At 38.3% G+C, this 26,614-nt stretch overlaps 1 protein-coding gene across 2 annotated transcripts; it reads right to left on the reverse strand.

Annotated features, from left to right (window-relative positions):
- Window positions 1-525: 525 nt before the first annotated feature.
- Window positions 526-21,563, reverse strand: GLDN (gliomedin). 2 transcript variants are annotated; one of them, XM_030497145.2, is made up of 10 exons: window positions 21,144-21,563; window positions 16,898-16,949; window positions 14,652-14,669; window positions 13,335-13,442; window positions 11,108-11,254; window positions 10,280-10,414; window positions 6,205-6,285; window positions 5,998-6,123; window positions 5,101-5,251; window positions 526-1,725 (listed from the first exon to the last, which is right to left on the reverse strand). In XM_030497145.2, the coding sequence occupies exons 1-10, from the start codon at window positions 21,438-21,440 to the stop codon at window positions 1,266-1,268; spliced, it is 1,575 nt and encodes a 524-aa protein (XP_030353005.2). In that variant the 5' UTR covers window positions 21,441-21,563; the 3' UTR covers window positions 526-1,265. The 2 variants fall into 2 exon arrangements, with proteins under 2 accessions (XP_030353005.2, XP_030353003.2); XM_030497143.2 differs by lacking the exon at window positions 5,998-6,123 and having other exon boundaries at window positions 533-1,725.
- Between the last annotated feature and the right edge of the window lie 5,051 nt (window positions 21,564-26,614).

Raw genomic sequence — 26,614 nt, forward strand, 5'->3', positions numbered from 1 at the left:
AACAGCTCAGTGTAGTTCAGGGTTTAAGCAATACTTTGCTTCTAAATATTTGGATGAGCTCCGTGAACTTTGCTGATATACAGAGACAGCTTAGAAATTCAGGTAGGGGTTTTCTGAAGTCATGATTTTGAATATAGATACACAAAGGAACAGCCAATATTTATGTTTCAATGTTAAAATCAGAAATCTGAAATACCATAACAAAATTAAAATCAAAAAGTTCCTATTTCACACCTCTAGCTCTGAAAAATTTGAAGGTTAATGGACAATCTCTGAATTAAGATTAACAATAACTGAAGTCACTAAGCACTATGATGGATACATGTATTCCTGCATGAGATAGTTTATTTTTCTAATAGCAGGAGAAAGTATAGCCTTCATTTTATGACTTCATTTGTATGGATAAATGTGAGGAATGTTTTTTTAGAAATATACCTTACTATAATTAAGTATAGTTATAAGGAAGTTGTAGTGGTATAGTTTATGTGGCAGTGAGGAGTAAGGAAGAGTCTGCAGCAATACAAACACCGTTAAAAAAGAAATTTTAATCATAAATTTTACATCTTCTCTTCAATTTTATACTTCATTACTTTTTTCCCCCATGCTTCATTTACTAAACATGATTTTATGTATATTCAATATTTAACAACGTAGTTATTCCCATTTCCTTGTACTTGGGCTGGATTTTATGCAAAAGAAACATTTCACTGAGCTTGTCAAATTCAAAGCCATCTCCTTTTTTTCTATCTAAACAACTATTTCCATCCTCATTTTTAATAGCTGTATACCTTTGTCCAAAAAAAAAGCTCACAGAGAATCAGTGAAAAGTATTAAGTGAAAGTGACAAAGGTATTTGTACACAACAGATCATTATTTCTGCTAAACCATAATCCCTGACTAGAAAATGATTGCAGATAAGATGATTGCAACTGAAAGTTATAAATAGTCTCTGCTGAGCACATGACCATGGAATCAATGTACATTAGATATAATTATCGTCTGAATAACAGGGGGAAAACAAAAGCAAGTCTGTGCTAACTGTGCCAGCTGCAATATTGAACAGCTATTCTTATAAAGAGATGAGAATGGCCTGTATAATTGAAGTGTGTTTATGCAAAGGCGCCTGCTCTCCCTTCTACACACACTCAGAAACCACCATCAGTGAACAGAGAATTATCCTAAGAGACCCCTGTGTGCGTACCGTACAGCTTTAAATAATCTATTTAGTCAAACACAGCTCCCGCACATGAAATTTTAAAATATATTCATCTCCCAAAATGTACAGGGTATACCATTAAGCTCCCATTCTCCCATGTATACAAGTTCTTATCTCTTAGACTGTATGAAAGCATGGCAAGAACAGACTGTGAAGACCGTAACTCAAACCTTGCATCAATCTGCTTCTCTTTCAATAAATCAAAAGCAAAACTTACTGTCATGTCCTTAGTATCAGTAACATACATAATGCCACATGCTATGAATGCATTACCAGCCTTGGACTTGGGGTATGTGGTATTGATACGCCGAATGACTGAAAATGTTTCTTCATCAATATGTGCTACTATCATATTTTCATCAGTGCTTGAGGCATATATAATCCAAAGACCCTTTTCATCCACTGCTACTTTGAAATACGTCTTCGAGTTAGAAAAGAGGTAGTTACGACCATGATATAATGCGTTTTCAATTAGCAATGTGCCCAACGATGCTTTGTCAAGCCCCAGTCTGAAATGAGATAAAGTATTTGGATTGTTGTGTTAGAAATTCACTTTTATACACACTGGTTGAATCAATTCAGAGTGCATCATTACTGATAGAAGCATTGTTGAAAATACTTGTCCTCGAGGACCATTCTGATGTCTTTTAAGATTAAGTACTCCACTCAAATCACCTTCCAAAACACCAGGAGAAAATTCCAAAGCAATAACCAATCTAAAAGGTGCATGAACTCATGAGAGCATGAACTCACTTTGGTAGGTTTCACTTTATTTAGTCTATGAGCTTTATTATCACTAGGATGAAAGCAGCAACTAAAAGGAATGAGTATGAAAAAGAATTAGATACCAGGTGAAAGCCCAAACTTATGAAATCTGTACAGAAGTTTACTTTCTACTAGGTGGGAACTAAAGGAAGAAAATGTGATTGACCAAACCAGCATGAATTCTGGGCAAGTTCACCTAGTCTTAGAGTTCCTTTTGAAAATAGTTCAGATAATGCAGTGATTTGCTCAAGTAAACATCAAAGGAATAAAAATTCTACTTTTGCAGAGCCAAAATCCTGACCTTATGCTGGCCTCCAACAGCACAGACTGTACGTCTAATCTCTGATATATAAAATTGGTTTTATTCCTTGAAATTCCTTAATAGGATGATCATCTGAGGACAGCAGAATTGAGCAGCTAGATTGAGTTCCTTTCCTAGTTTAAGAGGGTAATCAGCTACTATCAAGATATATTTGCAGTTGGCATTTAATCACTGAAAAATGCAGTGCTTTTGCAAAGGCAGAGAGAGTAATGCTTTATCCTTTTAAGTAATGCTTTCTGTATAAAGTACATTTCATTGTCTGATGTCTATCTAACTGTATAGCTCCATTCCTCAAATAGGAAAAACATTACTCAATACAGGAATATGCTACTGATACAAAATTCTTAAAAGACAGGCTTAATGACAAGAACATTTCAGATCCAGGAAATTACAATAGAAGGAAGAATACTGGAAGAATAATTTTTCTGTGGAAGAGGTGTTGATAGCATAGTTTGGAAAAATCATTGTAAGAAAAGTCAAGAATGACTAACTAGATGATTCCCCTCAGCTTTTGTAAAACTCATGTCTGCAGCAACTCCATATTCCAGCAGCATGTATGTGCAATACAAAAAGGCTTCCAGGCTGGAGGAGATTTCTGAGCAACATGAGTGTCAATGCAGTTAATCTTGCTAGTTGCTTCGTGTTTGTAAATAACCTTGCAAGGGCTAGAAGGACAGCCCTTAGCAGGAGCAGTTACATAGAAAGGCAGATTTTCTTCAGGACTTTTTTTTATAAAGAGCCAACGAGATAAAAAGTATCTCAAGATTCATGAGAAATGTGCAAGAACTGCAACAAAAATCACCCTCTCTTTTCCTCTTTTATATGAAAATCTTGCAGGGAGCAGAAAAGTGAGGTTTCATTCCTGAGGTTCTCTTCTGCTCCCCCCATCAAAGACAGTCTAGCCTAGAACTCCAAACAGCTCAGAAATCCCTTAATCTTCTGGCACGTTGGGGTAAATGACAAGATGCAGTGTAATATTTTCATCAACTGCAGGGAATTAAACCTACAATTTTTGATTGCTAATATGAATGAAGTCAACCAAAAATAAAAAGAGGTGGGAAAGCATGTTATGAAACAATGGACGAAAGGATGAAGCAATCTCATGTCAGGGATCTGACCATCATGAGAAAACCTGCCAAAAGTCAGACAAACCTAGTTCTACTAGATTTTAAATATGACAGAAAACTCTTGAACTATATTTTTCAACATCTGCAAAATGAACCAAGCAGGTCCTGATCTATTCTTTCCATTAAATCAATACAAAAACTCCCAGAAGCTTTTCTGCAGCCCAAAATTAAGGAGTTTGCTGTCACAGAATTCATAATGCCTCATTCTATCTGTGCTGAAGGTAAATAATCTTTAGAGTGAATAACTGAACAGAAAGGCCACGTCTCGGCAACTTCTGAGAGAGGTTTTGAAAATTCCACAAATAGCTTGTGCTCATCTGTACGTGAAGGCATTTCCCAATTAACAGTACCCAAGCAAAAGCAAGGAACCTCTGTGCTATCACTGTGGGTTGTATTTGTATAAACAAAAAGCCCAAAAGATATTTAAAGGAGGTTGCCAGAAAGTGAGCTTGTCTTTGGCAGAATAAGCAGTATAGAATCCAAGCAGATGGTTCACATTCCTTGGCATCCAAACAAATATAGGAAGGCAGCACTCACACCTGCTTGAGAATAGACATCAAAGTATACTAATGTTCTTGGCTCAAACATCAGAGTCACGTAAGAGAATTTGAAAGCAGATGCAATCTTTCACTTGCCCTTGGGCTGTCTGTCTTTGGCTCTTCCCACAAGATGAGAGTTTGGTTTTGATTTGTATTGTCTGTCTCTGTCCTCAGTAGAAACTGAAGAGAGAGGTGTAATTCCCAGTTCCAATTCAGGGAGATACACTGGGAGAGTTGCAAGAACTTATTACGAGGAAATCAAACAGTGGAGCCACTCCTCCACAACGAGATGTGCAATCCACCAGGTCGCCATGTCCTCAGCTGGTGTCTTGGCGCATTCCTCTGCACTAGCAGCATAAACTCAACCCCTGCCAGCTAAGAACAGTCCTACCCAAGAGCAGAGCATGTGCATCAACCCAGCAGGAAGCTCTGGAAAGCCAAGTTCCACAGGTGGGCTCCAGTCATGTAATTGTTCATCCATGTCCCCCAGACTGCAGCAGAACCAATTCTTACTCTGATGCAGATGCACGGATTTTTTTTTTTGAGCCCCCCCCCCCCTTTTTTTTTTCAATCAAATACTTGTTTCTAACTCCCAGATTCCTTCGTTCCTATTTCTTTATTGCAATTATGAGCACAGCAAAGCCAAGTGCAAGAACACTCGCAGCAATGTAACATATAATAGAAACCAGTTGGATCCCACCATAGCCAAAAGAAAAATCTTGTCACCTCTACACATGGCATCTCGTTAATCTGGAGGCCCCACTATCCTATTGCGCAGTAACCACTCAGGATAACCACTTAGGCACAGAGCTGAACAATGCTTAAAAAACTGACTGTCACAGCAGAGTAAAGGATCTGGACTACCCTCCCAGTTCCTCTCCTTCCACAGCATCTACACATGCAGAGGGAAGGCTGGTGACCCACATTTCAGCTACAGATTAGAAAGAATTAGTTGTTCTATTCTGGAAAGAATTCTGAACCATTCCTCCATTCTTCCTATTCTGGATAGGATCAAAATGAAATATAAAATGGTACAAGTGGTCTGCTTTTCTGAGGTTCACCTCTGCACTGTAGCTCTTCGCTCCTCCTTCTACATCATCACTTGCCTTAAGCCAACTATGTGTGACTTACTTCAGAATGACATTGGTTCCTCCCTTTTGATAGTACAGATGATTGTTTCGTACTGCATGACCACATCCATAAAAGAATCCTGTGATGTTAATGATCCTGTAGCTGTCATTCAGCAAGGCATTGGAATTCTCATATTCTTTTAGAGAGTTTCCTAAATGAAGGGGAAAACATGAAAAGAGAACTGTCATTTATTTCATCTAATTTTGAAATCTCTATTCTCAAATTCAATCTCTACTTAAAGTCAATCTCAGTCAAATATCTGACAGACAACAATTGTATTTATGTTTTCAATAGCAATTCAACTTGCTGGAATGTGATAAAACAATCCAGACACACATACCAAAATAATAAAAATCTATAGAGATGGTGTTCAAAGGCTGCTTCCCACAGACCTGACGGGCCCTAATTCTGAACACAGTTGGTAAATACACAGAAACATTTCCTTTTTCCGCTTAGCTCCTGCACTAAATGTAGCTCATGCAGCATCTGATTCATTTTCATGCCTAGCTAAAGGAAAAGGCAAAACTCCTAGCTACAGTTTAGGGAAGTAAAGCCATAGGAAACTATTGAAAGAATACAAAAAAGGCATGAATGGCAGGTATTTAAACTTGGATCGGTTAAAAACCAACCGAACAAAAAAAAAAAAAAAAACCCCAACTAAAACCCTCAAACTATTTTCAAAATCTGATGTTGACTTTGAAAACATCTAAAGACGCTGCAAATGTCTATAACCATACAGTCAAGTATTATATAGGTAATACAGAAAACATTCTGAAAAAGATGAGGGTACAAAGGCCATCATTCTTGATTAGAATTATTAGTTTAGGGTTCTGAAAGCACCCCAACTTATAGTTAGTATAACAACTGATTTTTGATCAGTGACTACTCCTAGTGTACCTGAAAAATGCATGGTAAGCCAAATCCTTTCATCACTTATATTTGCAGGTTCCCGCATCCAAGTTCCAAATGTTTGCTGTACACTCACAAAGTGAACAGGACTTCCTACAGATGTTATGACACACGCTAGTAGAGAAAAAGCACATGTCCATTATCTGTGATATTAAAACAGTATGTAGCAGTTAGTTGCACTCTGTAGCATGTTACCAGCTTTTTTTGAAGGAGCAGGGGTTCTGTCTTCAGCTTTTCCAGCCAGGGTATCATCATTTGGTACAGCACACGTCTCACCTAGAGTTGAGAGAGAAAGGGTCAAACATGTCACTTTTCTGTATCTGACATGGCAGATGTGCACATCAGTGACTCCATTAAAATAATGGAATGACAACTGGGATTTTGTTTCATCTGGTACAAAAAGCTTACATTAGTCTGGTCAAAAAGAGATAAAAAGAGACTTTTTCTCACTTCCATCAAGGAAATTAAGTGTTCAGGCTAGTTTTGTTTCCTTAAAGTCAACAGGCTGACAGTCTACTTTGAGGAGTAACTGATTTTGCTCAACAGATTAAATTCCTGAGCTGTGAATTTCTGAGTAGCTGCTTAGAAAGACAGAGTTGCCCTTTTCCTTAGATAACCAGACAACTGAGATAGCTGGCAGCTGGCTGATTTAGCAGCAATACCAAAAATGTGTTCTTGGGAGTGAGTGAAGCTAAACTCAAAAGCTTCATGCCCAAATATATATACATCAGCAAAGGGGGTGTACTCTGTAGGCAATACTGGAAGTTTTGCTCATGCTGTTAATGCCCAAGACAGTAATAAAGAATGAACACATACACTGACACATAATGCGTAAGAATGCAGGTGAGTCATCCATGTTATTAATCAGTATGAAAACTAAGGGAAATTTTACACTATATTCCTTATACACATAGAAATGGCTCACATAAGAAACAAACACCTGGGAATGTTTTTCCCCACCCCTCAGCAATTTAGAGTAACTAAATTGGGTTGAGTTTTCTCTTAGCATTTACTGTTAAAACAATGCCTGGATAACATTATTTATGAACCTTTTTCTATAAATCCAGGTACCTCCTCTGCCTTTAAAACAATGCAACACATTTCAGTTTGCTTAGAATGAATAACCATGGAGAAAAATTCTCAGCTCTTTGCTGAAGATACCCTGATTTCATTGTAGCCTTGTTTTCTAATTCCATTCTTAACTTTCATCTCCTTACACATTTCATACTGCTTGACATGCAAGCAGCAAATTCTTTTGGATATGTATTTTTCATTGTTGCCTTCCAGTATATTTCTAGGACTTACATTTCTGTGCTGAAGTTTAAATGAGAAAGATAGTAAAAATATGAAATAACTATAAAGTAATGCTGAAAGGTTACTGTGACATTTAGGAAAGAAAGGACAGATTATACTGCATTGTTGTTTTCTCCTTTAGGTTATATTCATTCTTTGTTCACGAAGAACAAAATTACTCCAAGATAGAAGAAGAACTACGCACATTTCTCCCACCCATTTATCTAGGACATTTAGTGATGACATTAAAAGTTTGTAAGGGACCACAGCATATCTCCAAAATAAGGCACAGTCAGTCCAACCAGGGGAAGATGAGTGCCTGTAGCTAGAATCCAGCAATCCCGCCAGATCCCTTTCCAGATTCTGATCTCAAAACATTGTTAAAATATCTCAAAAAAGGAACCCACTCAGTGTAAATTATAAGTTGCAATGCACAAGTTAATTTTCTTGGACTAAGTCTAACAAATGCAGTTAACTGAATGAGCAGTGCCCTATGCAGCAGTTTATCTAAGACTATAGAGTAGTCAAGGTCAGTGTTTGCAGTGAAGCTGAGTGCACTATTTGCATTTGAGAATATTTGCAATACTCTGAGGACTTTCAGCTCCATGAAACAGAAAGCAGCTAAGATTAAAAAGATGGTTTTCCATCAGAGATTCTTATGTGGAATTTTCTCCACTTTTGTTCCATTAAAAAAAAAAAAAATAAAAGGAGAGAGATAAATATCCTACTGATTCCTATCATAAAATATTCTGGCTGAGAGTTAGTAGAGTTTACAAGACATTGAAACTATTGATTTGGGCTGCCTGGGAGGGAGGGAAGGATGGAGCAAGGGAGTGTGGAGCAGGGATGATTTGTTTCTTTTAGAATTAGCTAACAGTACCACTGAGAACAAATACACTGGAGCTTTCAACTAATTGTTCTCTTCTCTTAAAGTTTTACCTGATACAAAATTTAATTTAAAGAAACTCTTCTTGTATTCTATGTAATAAGTTAATTACAGTTGTAAATCAGCATGTGTATTCTTTTTTCTTCAAAGGGATATGAATATTTAATTACAAAAGCTGTTTTATTCTTTGAATTTTGGTAATAAGATCTCATAGCCTACTGACTCATAAAAAGTAAATGCCCACTGAGGAAGATCTCATCTTTGCGGAGTTATTTGAGCATAACTCCTATTTGCACACTGGGATTTAAAATCCATCAGAGATCCATCAGATATAGCTTATCCTTCAAAGCACTTCAGTCTGTTTCAACACTTGAAAAGAGGGTACCTGAGTAAATGGTCCAATTATATCTTGTACAATAGTTCATGCATTTCTGAATTTCAAATAGGATGAGATTTCTGCTCCAGCTATCTACTTTCCATTGTAAGGAGGCTCTCTGGGCTCAGTTCTGATACATCAATACCCAGAATCTCTTGATTGAGGTTCTTACATGCTACTACAATTAAATGCTATAATAAGAGGCAGAAATAGTTGGTATGTTTTTTCACCCAATATTAAATATTCACTTGCTAATTTTGACACCTTTTTTACATCAGTGTTAATTAAATATAAATGCATTCATTTATAATAATAAAAAAGTCATCTCAGCAAACTGTGCTGAATGATGGTGACATAAAAAGATATCACCCTATTAATGGTGCGACATACAAATTGCTCTGCTTGTTTCACACTTAATAACTGTATGAAGTTCGTAAGTTCCTGAAAGGGGACCTATTCCCTTTTGGTATGCCCATTCTACATTCCCATGCTACATTTCCAATTATGAAAGAAATCCCCCTTTACCAGGCACTGCCGCAGATAACTCTCTTCCAGAAATGTGTAAGATTAGTAACTGAGACATCCTTTGCTATTCCTAAGTTTATAGGATCATTCTGACCTCCCCTGAAAACAGGGCTGGGAGGAAAATCCATCCCAGAACTCTAAGGGTAGCAACAGTCACTGAAAGCCACCGCCCTGTTGAATGCAATACCATCCAAGGGTAAAGGACAAGGACAGCCAGATCTACTATGTAGATACAAATCCAAAAGTTTGCTTCCACTCTCAAACTGGAGTAAGCTAGAAGTACAATCCTGACATGATTTTTCAACAATCCACAATATCAAGTTAAATCCATGAGAATTTACTACTACTCAGGCACACCTGAAAATCACACCAGAGATTTCTCATGGCAAACTCGTAGTTAGATCAGCACCCAATCAGGGACTTAAAGCATAGCAGCTGCTACACTTCAGCATGCAGTCTGTGAACTAGCAGTCTGGATGCTCGTATTTTGGTTCTAACAATATCTGCTGTGCCACTTGCAGACATAGTTTGGAGGGAATCTACTCTGTCTTTAATTTTTTCTTTATGGATATTAGAATTAGCCATATATCTCACCAACACAGCTACAGTAAAGGAAGTAAGAGACTCATGATCCACCTGTCATTTGGGATACAATAATGATGAACAAACAACAGGGGAAAAGAACTCGAGATCACCCTGCTCCAAAATTTACATATTCAAATGGACACAAAGTCTCAGAGAATCCTTTTGTATTCCTCCAGCTTTTAAAAGTCTTAGGTAGTTCAAGCTTGCTTCACTTCTGCCAATAACAGGCAATTTCATTTTGTAGAATACAGCGAAACATAACCTGGTTAATAGGTGTTATGGTTGCATATAAAATTAAAATTCAGCATTTAAAAGCTAAAAATTTCAACTGCATTTCTCTTACTTTCCAAGTATACCCCATCTAACAGAAAACCCCATATGTAAATACTTTGCCTGAGCACAATTAAATACTTTGCATAGCATGATTGAAAGACTAATATACTGGAGATAGCTTGCTGCCTTATCCAAATTATATTTCAACAAAGCACCTAACCACACGCTCAGCTTTAAGTTTGTACAGTTTTACTGATGCCAGCAAAATTAAACACATGCTTACTGTTTTGTGAGACTTTATTATACTAAGAAGAACACTAGAAAGAACTAACCTGTGCATTTACTGCTGTATATGTTCTCCTGAAGCTGTGCTTTACCTTTACCTTTACGTTTTCCTGGAGGCCCTGGAGGCCCTGGGGGCCCAGGTGGTCCAGGGGGCCCTGGTGGTCCAGGTTCACCCTTTGCACCTATGCACAAAACAGAGTACAATGTCACAGGCCCTAGAGCAAACAGGCAACACGCAGAGAACTGTACTTGTCCACATGATGGACTTAGAGATCTGTAAAATAACCCCTCCCTTCTTAAGAGGTATCTGCACACAGAAATCTGGTGCAATAAACTCAGTGGGGTGCTGTTTGTTAGAAGATGAACCATACAGAAGTCTGCAAGTTGTAGGACATCAGTGCAATTTATCTGTCTGGATTACAGGTACATTAGAGAGTTATAAAGCACTGTTGGCTTTTACTTACTGTATTCCGAGACCCCAATGTCAGATGTTACAATGCTATAATTTTACACAGCTTATATTTATGGCTGCTTCACATATTCCTGAGTGGAAATCTGCCCCTCATTTTCTAATAGATAAATAAAACTACACTGCAAGAAAGACCAGGAAGGGGTCAACTGGCTAGTAGCGTACTGGAAAGGTTAGAATTCATGTACACCTCAACCCAAAGCCAAAGCAGAAAAGTTTTTGTGAAGACTTGCATTAAAGAGAGAACATTTTCTCCTGGGCAGAGAAACACTCAAACTTCACTGTGGATAACCTGTTTGTACTGGTTGGTCCTACTTCTGCAGATCACATTCATGCTTCAGAAGCACAGTACATCTTTTTTTGTCAAGCACACTGTTGCAAGAGAGCTCCTAAGAGCACTTCTTACCTTCTAATATCACATCATTGTTTGCATCCCCCTTTTCACCCTTTGCTCCTCTTGCACCTTTTCCTCCTGGCATACCATCTTTGCCAGGTAAACCCATTTCTCCAGGTTCTCCTTTCTGCCCTTGATCACCTTTTGGTCCTGGCACACCTAGAAATTAAAAGTGATTCAGTACCAAGAACATTGTTCAAGTATTAAGCATCAACCAATACACTCTTAAATACAAAACATATTCACTCTAGTTGTTTTTTTCACCTGTATTTAACTGGGTAGCCGCAATTTGTCTGATTTCAAAATGACACTGTAGCCTAATACAAAGGGAAACTTGGTACAATCTGTTTGGTGCAAATAATACACTCTTTATCTAGTGATCTCTGAGGTTTGAACATGAAATATACAGACCTGGGCCTTGTTAACACTGGCTAGAAAATTTCTGAGTAAGAAAGAATAGTAAGGGAAGATGTGAAGTAATATATTTATCTCACATTTGTAAGGCACTAAAGAATGGCATTTTCATGGTTCTAGGCTGCTTGTTAAAGCAATAACTAAACATTACAACACATACTGCACTTTTAACATTTTCCACTGTCCCAACAGAGCACAGATACAGCTTCCTGGTAACATTTTCACATGGTTACTAGAACCCTACCTCTACACTTGGTAGAAGCGTCAGTCCAGGTACTTTTTGCACTTGACTGTTTAGTAAACTAGCATATTTAGCAAGGTATTCATTCCTTTGTCCTATGTGATTTAGTTTTGCAATAAGGAAAACAACGGTGTGTTTGCACAAATGACACATCAAAACCTTTCACTCTCTACTTCTGATAGTATTTTCTTGCTTTAGGAGAGGGAAACTTAACAGTTGTACAAGTAGAAACATAAGTGTTCTGGCAGCTGTAGGTTTCAAGTGAATTACATTTGTTAATACTTAAGAAGAAAATGCTTAGTTTTCTACTCATGGTTTTACTATTTAAATTGACTTCGTGAAATCAGAAATAATTACAGTTTGGGGTGAAATCTGAAGTGCGCCTTTGGCGCAATTGCCACCTGACTCTCTGAAGACTGGTTCTCACTTCCATTTCCAATTTTAAGTATTTGCTGGGGATACTGAAGTGACAGATCACGCAGTGTCTCAAGATAGAGTAGACAATTGTTCCACTTGTACCTGCCAGCAAACCCACACAGCTAGGTGCAAAAGCCAGAATAATAGATGGGCCACTATAAATACCAACCCGCCAATGTCAGCCTGTTCACTCATCTTTCTTTTCTCTGCCCCCTCTCAAATCTACCATTCTGGCACCCTTTTGTCTCCTTATCCTTCTACCACGCACAACCCAATTGCTTTTTCACTCTGCCTTGAAGGCACCAATTATCCGTCAATGCTTGCACATTGCTATTGTGCATCCGGTAAATCAGTGGATAAACCAATTGCTGCCACTTTTCAACTTCACAGTAGTTTACAGGCTCTGCCCACAGTAACTGCCTCAGCTACTGTGCAGTGATCTGTTGATCCTGGCATGCCAGCTGTACTTCTGTTCTCTACAGTCAGCCTTTCCCTGTCCCATTTCCTCATGATGAGCTGGACAGCTAAGGAATGACAGCACTTCTGCTGCTGATCCTCTCCGTTCTTAGCAGAAATATGTTGTGGTGAAATCAGTAAGTTGGGCTAAATAGCTTCCTCAACCACCATAAAAAATCACTTGTGGGCTAAATGCATTAGCAAGTATATCCGAGACTAAAAATTGAGAGTTTACAGCCTAAATAGACAATACAGAAAAGAAGACAAATATGGAAATATACAGTTTCTGCCATAGTTATTATGAATCTGGCACCAAAGCTGCGGTAACATATAACAAATTCCACCCGCAAATTCTGGCTTTCCTTTTTTAAAGACATCTGAAGCCAAAAGGCCATTATGTTGGCAGGTGAGCAAATGGAAATATTCTTACAATAACAGTATTTACTAGCAAGTTCAGAATACTGAGATCCAATTGAGTGCATTGAATAGCTTTAATTTGCAATATTGTATCATCTTCCTTACTGTGGATTAAATCTGAAGTAATCTATCGCAGCTTCTTTAAAAACACTGAAACCCTCCTCTTTGTAAAAAGGTCCAAAAGTAAGTACATCTGAATATACCATTAAGAAAGGATTTCTTTCTTAAATCACCACCAAAAAAAAAAAAAAAAAAAAAAAAAAAAAAAAGGAGATAGAAAAAAAGAGAAGATACCTATTTTTCCTCTTTTTCCACTTATTCCTGGTTCTCCCTTTTGTCCTGGTGTCCCTGGGACTCCATCTGATCCATTGTAGCCAGGCCGTCCATCAAGCCCAGGAGGCCCTGAACCAAAACCAAACAGCATAACTGATAAATGTTTGCAGTGTTAAATGCAATTTATTCTTAATTATACTATAGTTACATATAGTAAGTTTATATATATATACACACATATATATATATGACATATAAAATCCTCTATTTGGCCATTATGTTCTCCATGCCAATAGAGTATCCTCCTAAAACAAACAAAAAACCAACACCACCAACAAACCCACACCACACCACCAAACCAAACCAATACAAACAAACACCCACCCACAATAAAAAGCTGTGAAACCAAACTTAAAGGTAAGGTGCTTTTTTGCCCCGGCCTTAGCATAAGAAAACTGACTGAAATGAATACTGCCCACAATTTGCATTAAGGCCAGTACAGATCAGCCTTTTGGATTTCACTTCAAGGACAAGAACAGTGGAACCCATCCTATTTCTGAATTTGGCAGTGTCTATAGCATCTTCCACAAGCCGCAGAACCTTTAATGCTGCTCATGATATTTGCCGGACTAATCTAACACAAGAAGAACATTTACCTACTTGTCCAGAATACTGCAGTGCCAAACCATGACTGGTTGATTGAGAAGACATCATTCCCTCTTCATTGCTATTTGAGCCCCGACAAACAAAAGGTACCTGATACTTTTCTAATACAGAGAATTATTCTAAGCAGACCCACAGCTAAAGCAGCACAGAAAGAAAGCAAGTAACCATTCACATAGCTTTGCAACCCATGAGGGAGAACAGAAAGAATTAAATAAGAAAGGAGGAGAAGTTATGAGGGAGGTGGGAGGGTGGAATCATTAACCAACATCTTTTTTAAGTGATGCTTTTAGTATTAAATTATAATATCAATTTACTGGGGTTGTTGGGGGTTTTTTATATACATACCTTCATGCCTTCAGCTAAATGCTACTTAAACACTCTTAATTCCACCTGGTTTTGATCAAATATGTTTTGGCAAATGTGAAACTACTGCATTCCCTCCACTAGAAAAGTATAATGTCTAAAACCTCCCCCCTCCTCAAAAGGGGGGAGGAATTGACCTAAATACAATAATTATAAAGGCAGGCAAGGCAGGCAGTCATTCAACCCTCTCACTCTAATTAGCAAAGGAAGACTGTGCCATAAAAGATACACTTCTACATTTTAAACTTTTGTACCAGCAACTGTTTCAATTCTCCAAAAACGTTAGTGCAATTGTACCAGGTATCTTACCTGGGGGACCTGGGGGGCCTACAACAAGAACAAGAAAGAAGAAATGATGAGTTTAACCTAGCAAGAAATAAAAAACAATTCCAAACTGAATTGATTAGGATTAAGTCAGAACAGTAAAAGGGGAGGAAACCCCCCCAAATTTCACAATGAACACCTATGGATTTAGCTGCTTCGTTTTATAAATAACTATTTAAACATTAGCAGAAATTCACTTACTGAAAGAGTATCCTTAAAAGCAATTACATAGACACATACATTTTGCTTTTTGCAAATTTCAAGTGATACAGGTTTTGCAAACCACCACCTTTACAAGGTCATCTCACTGTCAGGGGCTTAGGTGTCTTTACACCACCATGGATGCAAGCCATTTAACAATCATTACATCTCCTTCATATAAGTGCTCTGCACAATCCTACTACCGTAGAAGAAGAATAGCTTTAACAATACTGACAAATGTCACAATTAAAAATCCTGTTGAAAACACACATTAAAAGTACATGCTACATTTCTCATGTGTTATATATATTTCATTGCAGTTCAGGATTCAAACTATTTAAATTGGGAAAAATAATAAAAAGTCTTGTCATTCTTATTAACTACATCTAAATTATAATCAGGCTTTTCACACGTATTTGTTCTCCAGTCTGGATCAAGCTGCCCGCAGACCCTGGTTGGTGTATTAGAAACTGGCCTTGCTTAGTTATTCAGCAACATGCCATGCAATAAAATCTGTCTCACTCTCTCTGACTTCAAGAACTCTCTCTGAGTTCAAGTACAGGGCCTCAATGAGAAGAAAGCATAGCAGGCAAGAGTACAGCAAGAATAAATCAAAACAGTTTCTGCAATAAGATCTATCACCAATACACATTAAAAAAAAAAAAAAAAAAAGCCACAAAAAACAAGCAGGAAAAGCAGGTTAGGAGAGTACAAAGAAAGGTGGCAGTTGCAATTAAAGAACCAAATTAGTTCTGTGAACATTTTCATCTAGCCAACAAAGCAGTCTTGTTTCAACAAAACTCTACAACAGAAAATAACGGTAATTACTAGATTTCCCTAACGATGACAATTTTTCAGCATTAATTAGAAAGCATTATGAGTAAAGTGAAAACTATTTTATAATACCATTACAGCAATTATCCCTTTTAATCAGTACAGGCAGTAACGTCAGTTAACATCTTTCTGCCAATTTTGCAGTAAATGACCATTTTTTCCACACTACAATGTTACATCCATTAGTGCGTTCAATTACTTCCTCATCTCAAAAACTGAGGATCTTTATTATCCTTGTATAAGCATAATATAAATAAGAAAGGTGCTTGAAAAAGCAGCAATTGTCACAAAGGCCTATAGCAGAGAAAGCCAGTAACAGAGACAAAATTTAATAGTGTCAAGAGAGCAAAAAGGTACAAAAGGCACCAAGCAGCATAAATTCAGAAGACTGGAGCCCAAGGAAGCAAACTATTAAGTTGTCTGTGGTTCAGCTTCGGTTGCAATCAGAACTGATATGCAGTTTCAGAAGCAGTATTTAGCATCTGTGTTTACTATGGTAGTAGTACCACGACACTGATTTATGTTGAAATTGGTTCAGTCAAACGGACGCAATAGACATTTGAAAACACAAACCAGACAGTAAGTGAAGCATTTTCTTAAACACATAAAAAGTGGCTTATTTCTAATCTTCTCATTTTCAAAAAAGGACATGACTCTGTCTGTTACACAATTCAAAGCTGGACCATAGCCCTTAAATTGGCTATGTCCTGACATTCTTTTCACCAAATCACATAGAAACTTCTCGCATCTTCTCTTGTCCTAGCTATCAGCCATTCCAATTCCTCACTGATAACACATCCTGCTACCATGGTCCAATGCAGGGGTAGACAAACATGTTACTCATCTAAGTCTCACTACCCCACAGCCCATGTTAGCCTTGAAGTGTGGGGACATAGACAAAAATACCAAGACTAAACCTCAACTAGTATTTTAAACACCCAAGTCTTGGGAAAGAAATAGCTCCAACTAACATCAACTGAGCTCCTTAGATTCCAGCATTTCTATTAAGTTGGCATAGGTAAAACCCAAAAGTAGCACCTATTATCTTTTTTAAATAAGTAGCCCAATTGATATATACGTTCTGAGTAAATAGCACAGCTCTTCGACATAGTCACTGACCTCAAGTTCTTTGAAAACACTGTAATTCTTTATTCCTGAAGGTAACGTAGGTGTAGTGCTGAAGGCAATAAACATACCTGTTAAGCATATCCCTTTTGTGCTGTTACATAAATCCACCATCACTCGGACCTAATATTTGCAGAGAAAGTGAAGTTGAAAACAATGCATACCATAAAAGTATCTGGTTTACTTTGCCTAGAGAAATAATTCCAAAACCAAAGATACAACTGTCCATTCTGTGCTCATAAGAATAAACTACCTTAATACTGTGACACCATCCATCTCTTCAGGCAATGATTCTCATAGGAATCTGTTTAATATACCTCATTTTAAACCTTACTGAAATATGAAGAAAATATTGGGCAGACAATCCTATACATCATCTAGACATTAAAGTTTTTATTGTAAAACCTGCAGTTGTCCATGCATTGATTCTATCACTAGAAGGTATTAAAAGCCAACATCAGCCAATAAAAGTTACATTCTACTTTATTTTATATTCATGTCAAATGATGGATACTTGTCCAACATAGCATAACCAGTGAGAAATATGACCTATGTTCCAAATAAGTGATTTCTTATCTTGGAATAACCAAGGTCTGCTAATTTGGAATGGACTTCCATGTATTCAAAATACTTCATTCCAGCAATGACTGACTTTATAAAAACCAAGCTGAAAAACACATTCATATAGATGCTTTTAATCTAGAATAGACTAAAATTTATCAACCAAAAAGTCATCTTTACAAAACATGTGGGTTTTGGCTGAGAAAACATTCATGTTATATGTTCCGCATGCTGAGAGTGAGAGTCAACACCATAAAATGTTTTGCAACTCATCAAAACACCCAGCAGAAATGAGAATATTATGAACTTGAGCACTGGAAGTGCCTCAACTCTTCATGGGCAAGTCTAATGTTTATAGTCAGAAATGAAAAAGACCATTATTTCAAAGCTGTGCAATATATGATAATTTATGAATTATTTACCCAGAGTTGCTCATTTATTCATCTTTGTACAACTACTCTATTTACAAATAATGGAATGCACTAGTCTCAAAACATAGAACATGTGCAAGTCAGTCTGAAAGGCAGATTGATCTTTAATCCTAACAAGGTTATTTGCTGCTGTTAATCTTTATTTTTAAAATTAATACATCATTAGCTTCAAATCTAACAGACTCAAATAAAGGACAACTATTTTGACAGCAAGTACTCTTTTGCTGCAAAATCAAACCAAGGATTTTAAGTCAGTTAGATACATTCGAAGAATTCACTGGATTCTAGACTGTACTGGAACAGCTCTTGTATTTACAAGTTTTAGACTCAATTTAAATTAGCTGAGAAGAGCTAACTGGTTTTGAATATCAGAATTTGCTTGTTCTCTTTCCCCTCACACCCCAAACACTTGGCTTTCACCATGTAACTTGTAAAATACACATTGTCCATGTGTGCTCTAATCCAAACTGCATTTTAATCTAAATGGTTTTGTTGAGGTCGCTGAAGTGATTGTAACTTGCTTTGGGGCCCTCCAATTATCTCAGCAGCATTACTTTACCAATCAGTGCAATTCAAGTGACAATTAAAAAACATGGCTCTTGAGAAGTGTGTTACAGCAAATAGCCTACAGCAGAACCTCCTGATCAGCTATAAAAGATGAGTGTACCAGTCATCCAATTAGCCAGCACCACTATGAAGAAAAGCTATAGATAAAAGCATATTATTTAAATAATAAAAGCTTAGTTTTCTCACTAAGAAAGAGTGAAAAAAAGAAAATAAGACAACCTAAGTTACGAAGCAACTACTCAGATAATTAGATAGCCATAAGCAATCACCTCTTGCACTGTCTCAAATCTCACTTTCAGACTTACTTCTCACAAATGTATTGGGCTGTTACCTGCTTAGCTGTCTTTCTAGTGCAGCAGATTTGCAGTTTCCTATTTTTATTCTCTTACAAAATAAATACATATGTTTATAAATTCATAAACAAAAGGCCCAGAACCAAAAACTATGCTCATGTTATTAAAAATAAAAATGTAATTTTTGATACCTAAAGCTATTTCAAAGACTCTTGAGCAGTTGCCACAACAGATCTCCCCTGACCAGTGGTTGCATAGAGCTGTAGGATATTGATACCTACACCACCAACCTGCAGAAACCTGTGCCTCTGCTACAGGAGAGATCCTGCTCAGAGAACACCTCCACTCAAGGCCCACATTCAACACAGGCTGGAATATCATTCTAAGGCCCACCAGTGTAGTAAGGATCATCTCACCAACTGTAAGTTACTTTGTCTCACACTACAAGTGAGACAAAGAAGCATTCAAGTCTTCGTATTACAGTAGTGGGAGTTAGGCACAAAATGGAAAAATGAAAGAGTGGGAGTGGGGTGCTTGAAATTTTTTCTGAGGACTTTTCCCCTTGAGCAAGGCGGTCTGCACAGTTACACACTCCAAGCAACAGCCAGAATGAAAAACATTTGATGGAAATTTTGTAAGAACAAAAAGGCATAAAAACCAAGCAGCTCCCTGCAGAATACACACATTTAAACGATGCACATCGCACACAGCAGTAGTCACAGGGGTGATTTAAATGGAGAAGCTGCATAAGCGAATAGTCTTGCCACATGCTGATAAAATATACACCATGTCACTCGGTGCTATTTGGAGAGGATGATAAAATTCATTTAATCCATACCTGCTACCTAATGACAGCATATTTAACTGTCACTGCCAAGATTATCTAGACATCCAACTGCCACTAATGATTTAAGCCTGAGCACCTAACGGTGAATGGCATCAACAGTGTTCAGTCCCTGTCAGGATCTGAATCTTTTCTCTGATAATTTTATTTGTGGATTCTTTAGACTCAAAGCAGCGATTCACATCAGATGGAACAAAATGAGCTGTAGCTGCCAAACACAAAGATGGTTTCATAAGAGAAACAGAAAGAAGTTTTGACTAAATGTTTTGCTGAAAAGCTTAGTTACAGCACATAAAAATATTTCACTGGGTCATCAAATTTTTTAACATTATCTGATTAAAAAAAAAAATCTAAAGAAAACGTATTGTTGTTTTCCAAGTTTGGTTTTTTGGTTTTTTTTTTGGTATGTTTCTAGAAAGTCACTTAAGTTTTCAAATTTGAAAGAATCCTGTTCAGTAACAGTAACTTGAGAATTATGGTTCTAAAAGAATAATGATTTACATTTCACTTTAACTTTATTATTTATCCTAAACCCCCAACAATTACATTATCAAAATGCTATGCTATGAACACCTGTACTCTACAATCTCATTAGCTTGAATATTAATGGCAATGCTATTACTTCAAAATCGTCATTGCAATAGTCTATTAACAAAAATGCCAGTGGAACATTACTGAAAAGGTATTTTCTGTAAGTAATGTTTTAAATCAATAATATTAGTGACAGCAATAGGAGCTGGAATTAGCCTCTTCTGCTTTTCTGTGGGCCAAGGCCTGCGATCCTCACTGGGACAGAATTTCCACTAAGCTTCTCTCAACAGTAATACTTTTCTTCTACTTCTTCTGACTCAGAACTTATAAGCTTTTCAATCTATTCAGGCTTTTTTAACTATATGACCTGTATATCTTCTCAACTACATGACCTAGTTAATACCAAGCAAGGATAATCTTTGCACTGAAGCACAAAAAACTATGCAATTTTGCTAGAGAAAGGACATACAGTTCTCTACTGACCCACTGAGTACTATTTTTAAAGTTAACACTTACTGAAAGGGCACTATTAACTTCAGAGACATGTGCTGGTAAAGTGATGTCAAGTACCTCACCTTGAGATACTGAAAGCTGGAAACATGTGGGGGTTCTATTAGTGGTGCAGAGATTTAAAAGATCCAAAACCTTAGAACCAGAAGGCTGACTCTATTACAGTTATACCTTTGAAGCTTCATTAAACCCATGCTTCTAACAAATAACTTCACTCCGTTTATCTACGTAACTATCATTTTGGAAGTTTAATCATAACCTGTAAGGTAGACGGCACATCAACTCTAAGACCTTATGGTTTACAGATGACAGTACTGCTGTTCCTTAGGCACCACACTGAAACCATCAAGCAGGTATTTTTGCACAACGTTAACCCAGCAGCAGCAAGAGCGGCCCAGACCTGGCAATGTCAGCATGGCCCATCTAGGGGAAGCATCGGGCCGCAGTTGGGACAAGTCTCAGTTCGACTACCCCCCAGGCCCCCTACCGCTGGGGGCTGGAGGCGGATACCAAGGGCCAACGCCGCCGCTGCCGGCCCCCTTCCCCTCCCAGCCCCGGCGGGACGGGCGCTCCGCCGTACCGGCACCATGGAGTAGGTCATCATCATCAGCATCTCGTCGTTCTCGGCGCGCACGTGTCCGCGGGCGCGCTCGCCGGGGTGGCTCCGCTTGCTGCGGGCGGGCGCCGCGCCGGGGCCCAGCAGGTCCCGTAGGGAGCCGTTGCCCGCCGCGGGCCGCGCCGCCTCCAGCTCCCGCAGCGCCGCGCCCAGCTCTCGCCACTGCGCCAGCAGGAACAGCGTCCCGGCGGCGCTGAGCGCCGACAGCAGCCCCACGGCCGCCAGCGCGCAGCGCAGCGCCCGCCCGCCCGCCGCCGACATCGCCGCGGGGTGCCGCGGAACGGCGGCCGCCGACGGGGAGGGATTTATGTCCCCCCCGGCGCCGTGGGACGCTGGCTGGGCGGAGGGGAGTGGCGGCGGGCCGGGAGCCGCCGGAGCGGAGGGCCGGGGTGCGGAGCGGAGTGGGGGAAGAAACGAGGCAGGGGCGAGGGGGCGGGCAGCGCTGAGCACAGGGACCGCGGCCCGGCTGCCTGATCCCGGGTCCCGCACCTGGACAGCGCACCTCGAGGGCAGGTTCCCACCGCCCAGCAAAGCCGGGCTGGACGTGACGGGGAAGCTTGCTCTGAAACGACCTTTTCCAGAGAGGAACGGCTGTGGTAGCCTTCAGCTGACTCTGCCGATAATCAGTGTAGTTTTAAACGACTCAAATTGAACATGACTTTCTCCAGGTATCACAATTCTCGTTAACTTCATTCCCCAAAGCTATGATATAAAAGCAAAAATCCCTCCTTCATACATACACTGTCATTCTGCTGCTCATACAATCACAGTTTAAAAATATCATAAGTCATTCACTAATAGCACTTCTATGGCTTTAGATGATCATGCACTGACTTTTCCCAAATTACTCTTGCTAACCCTTCTGTGACATGGGGTATCTTTAATATTTTGCTCCCAATTAATTCATAGTAAAGACAAGAAAATGAGCTATCCAGAATTTTACTCCTGTAAATAACAGCAGAATTTGACTGCATGTAAAGACTTTATGAAGAATATGGAAGTTTCTAAACTCAGAACATTTTTAGAAACATTATTTTAAAAGCTGGCATTTTACTTTCAAAGATAAAGCAGTGTGTTTTCTTACATTGTTACTACTTCAAATCTATCTTAAGAAATTAACAGCTTTTGAGTGCCAGGATTCCTACAAGAGAGGGTTCTTGATCGTAACTTTGTCAGTGACAGTCCTCTGCAGATCTCTGCAGCTGATCAGGTACATTTTGTCTCCGTTCTATCTATGCCATTGACCTGCAATTCATGCTCATCCCACAGTGCACTGAAGGGTGAACTATTAGGTCAAATCACATCTGAATTGAATACATGGAGTTCTGCTGCAGTAGGTTAAACACAGTAGGGAAGCCAAGACAGGAAACCAAATCGATCATATTAAAGTTCTCATCTCTCTGAAATAAAAAGTTACTGCAAAAAGCGGTGGTGTCCTCAGGCATCACATTGGAGACTCTTTCCTTCTCAAACTGTCATGATGGGTATGGGTAGAGCAAGGTGAAAGTAGAGGGAACAAATATCATTCAATCTCATCCCACAATGACAGATAAGATAAATGAAAATCATCATACATCCAAAGGTACAAGGCTCACCACCATAGAATCATAGAAAGCAGATTTTTCTCCTCAGCTTCTGCCATATCACAGTAAGTTTTTCAGCTTTCTATGTTTGACAAAACAAGATCAGGAATTTAACGTCTCAATTGGTATTTTCAGAAACTAGTGCACCATTTAAAACTTAATTCAAAAACCAACCCAAACCAAAACAAATATTGACAGAACTACAACCTCATTATCTAAATATGTTCCCACTACTAGCCTCCAATGAAATGTTCACCAAAAACAGTCTCACTAAAGCTTTAATTCTTTAATTCTTAAATTCTCAGCTTTAGCTCTTCACCATATATTGCAGATAAGGCATTTTATGTAAGACTACTAACATCACACAGATGTGCATATCTTTCTGTAGGATGAATAGTCTTAGAATGGGTTCCACCAGTAAAATATTGACATTCTAAGGAATAACAACAAAACAAAAAATGCAAAAACTTCCTGAAAAATACAGTCTTAAAACGGGTTCCACCAGTAAAATATTGACATTCTAAAGAATAATAACAAAGCAAAAAATGTAAAAACCTCCTGAAAATTATTTCTGAGGCCTTGGCACACTATTACTAACTATCACAAAGTTCTACTTATATGTGATTAGTCTTTCTGACGCCAATGAAGATTACAGGACTAATTGTTTATTCTGTGTAACGATTTAACCACAGCCAACAACTAAGTACCACACAGCCACTCACTCACTCACCACAGTTTATATACTGAGCAGAATGCTCTGTGGTATAGAGTACCCCACCTTGGCTAGTTGGCATCATCTGTCCTGGCCATGCTGCCTCCTGGCTTCTTGTTCAGAGCATAGGAAACTGAAAAGTCCTTGATCAGGGTAAGCACTACTTAATAACAACTAAAACATCCATGTATTATCAATGCTATTCTCATACTAAATCCAAAACACAGCACTGTACCAGCTATTAAGAAGAAAATTAACTTTATCCCTAGAAAACTAGGACACTGAACTCCTAGCAAGTACATATTTGAGTTTTGCTTATACTATTAAGGGGGGGGGGAGAGAGGAGGAAAAAAAAAAACAAAAACCTATGACCTTGCATAGAAATTCCCAGAAGACACAGTTTAGTTTATAATTTCATAGATACAATAAAACCAGTATTATCATAATAGCAAACTAAGGTGTTCTTTCTGAGAACATAAATAGAACTGCACTGTAGAGACCAGATAGCATAACAAACAGCAATTCTTCATCTTTATTGTCCATTTCAGAGCATAATGATTGAGTTAAAAGAGTGTAATAATCACGAGCTACCATTTAGAGAATAACAGAAGCAATACAGTTCTTGTTTCCCCATCTGTCTAATCTTGCAGGGTTTTCTCTGCATAACAATCAAAAAGAATTTGAATACTGTTCATTAAAAAAAATGGGCCATTGGATCACTATGATACAGAACCTGCTTAGTTGGCACAGTTAGCAGGATTCTTCCCCAGGCTGTTAATCGCTCCAGAGCTGCTACCTACACCAAAAGTTACATGGCAGTCTGTGCAGTACTGTGATTAGTTTGCTAGAACACGAAGAGTTTACCTCTGTCAACAAATTGCCGTTTTGAAAGTCAGGCACCAGTCAACACGAAAGTTTTGTGGCAAAGGGGTTCCCAAGCTTAGACTGCTTAGAAAGTCCAATTAGCTACTCCAGCAGCAGAAGCAACTGTCTCACGAGGCTGTGGACGTGCCTTTACCAGCTTTCTACTGAGTCCCCACACCATATAACCAGCACTTCATCCAAATGTCTTCATATCGTCTCATCCTCTGCTACTGCCCTACAATCCTATGTCTCCTTCTAGATCTTTTGTCCTTATATAACACACTTGAAATTTTGGTCTGCCCATACAGCGCTCGTTATGAAGTGCAATGCAGCTTCATGCTTTATGGCTCTGTTCCTTCTCCATGATGAAATGGAGACTGGTGATCAGCAAAGCACAATGGAAGCTTCGGAATGGTGGTGATAAATTCTGGAAACTTTCACTCCTGTTTCCTTACCCAAAGGACAGAAGAAATATGCTCAGTAGCAATCTAAACCAATGTGAGAAAACTGTTATCCCATAAACCCATCAGTCTTTTTTTTAGGTAGGCAGAATGCCAGCAAGCAGCACTTCAATTATTTCCTGGCATTTCAGAATTTGTTTCTCTAAAGCATGTCCTAACACAAATGTGCATCAAAACTGACATGCAGTGAAGCATGGCATGCAAATATGATGTAAATCTGTCCAAGTTATACAGGAACTAGATAGAAACTATCAATATAAATATGCAAACTACAGATATATCATCATGTTTATGCTTTTCACATAGTCATACAGTTGAAATAAATTGTTAGGAGATAAAATACAGCTTTACCACAGGAGGTATTTTTGTATCCATGTCACACTCTATGTGTATAATAAAGATTATCACTTGATTATTCTGAGGCTGAGAATGTATTCAGATAGGTTACACTTAACTAATGTTCCCACTGATGTTTTACTTTGAAAAAATGTTATTACTGAAATCTCATTTATTTAGGCAGCTGTTCCAGGGACAAAGCGTATTGGAGATTGGCATGTTATTTTCACTTGGATAACTAATGCTGAAAGAAGGACTGACTTGCTGAGGATGATGCTCTTAATGATAGATAAATAAACTTCCACTGGTGATGCCATTAAAAGATTATATGGCTTATAATCTTTATGAATGCTATTAGAAAGAAGGTAACCTCTCTCCTGAACTAGTTAAAGTGAAATAAACTTATAAAGCTTTCATAACTTCCCATGATAACTGACAGATTTTATCGAATCCCCTTCTTCTCAGGAAATATGATAGAGGATTAATATATTTGTTTTGGGATTCCAAATCTACTCTACTCTCCAAGTCTACAAAGTAGAAGAGGAAGATCATTCTTTGGACTTTCAAACTGATGAAAGTTAATGCTTTCCAGTAAGTTTGGTGTGCTTTTCTTTGCAACAGCTGATACTGGTAACTGTTGCAACTGTATGTTCAGTATGGATGTACTCAGGAAAGCAAGCCACAATAAGAGCTATAAAAGCCCTTTCTCTTCATCTCTGTTACCGCTGCTCCAAACATGTAGCATACTAGCAGCCAACCGGCTGCAGAGCTCCTCCATCCAAATCACAGTTCCAATTCAATACTGGCACTGAAACCAACATTGTTTCTATAGCAAATGCTTAGCTTTAAAACGTTAAAATGCTTTCTTTTTGTCATATGCAAAAAGAAAGGTTTGATTTTGAAATTCATATTGGGTCCTAGACTATTAACATTCAGAAAAATTGGAATACGTAGGTTTGAAATATCTTTGCATTAACTGTAGGTCAGCCACAACAGCAGACTTGCAGTGATTCAGACTACATGAAGCTCCATGATTAACCTTACCCCACAGAATTACTTCAGGCTTGTATCAGTGACAGACACCACAATGCAACCCACTCCATTTCTGCACATGCATTCCACACAGATTATATAGCACATTGGATACACAGACTTGCTTTTCAAGTTAGAAGAAAAAAAAAAAAAAAAGATTAAAAACATAAGAGAGAAAAAAAAGGAAAAACAAGTAAGTACTTTTAAGAATTAGAGGAAGATAAAATATACAGAAAATAGTACAATTCTGATCATTTTATATCCCAGGAGGTGGGGTTTTTTTCATGAAAGAAGCCTTAGATTCTACTATAGAATACTCCAGAAAGGTTAACTAGATACGTTTTGTATATCAACCTGGGATGAAAGGTATTAATAGAAAGAAAGGTGTGTGGAATTATTTCTTCATTGCTATACTTTGGCAGGAAGAATTAATTATTAATTTAGTTC

Source organism: Strigops habroptila, chromosome 9, assembly GCF_004027225.2.
Source record: "Strigops habroptila isolate Jane chromosome 9, bStrHab1.2.pri, whole genome shotgun sequence".
Classification (NCBI taxonomy): Eukaryota; Metazoa; Chordata; class Aves; order Psittaciformes; family Psittacidae; genus Strigops; species Strigops habroptila.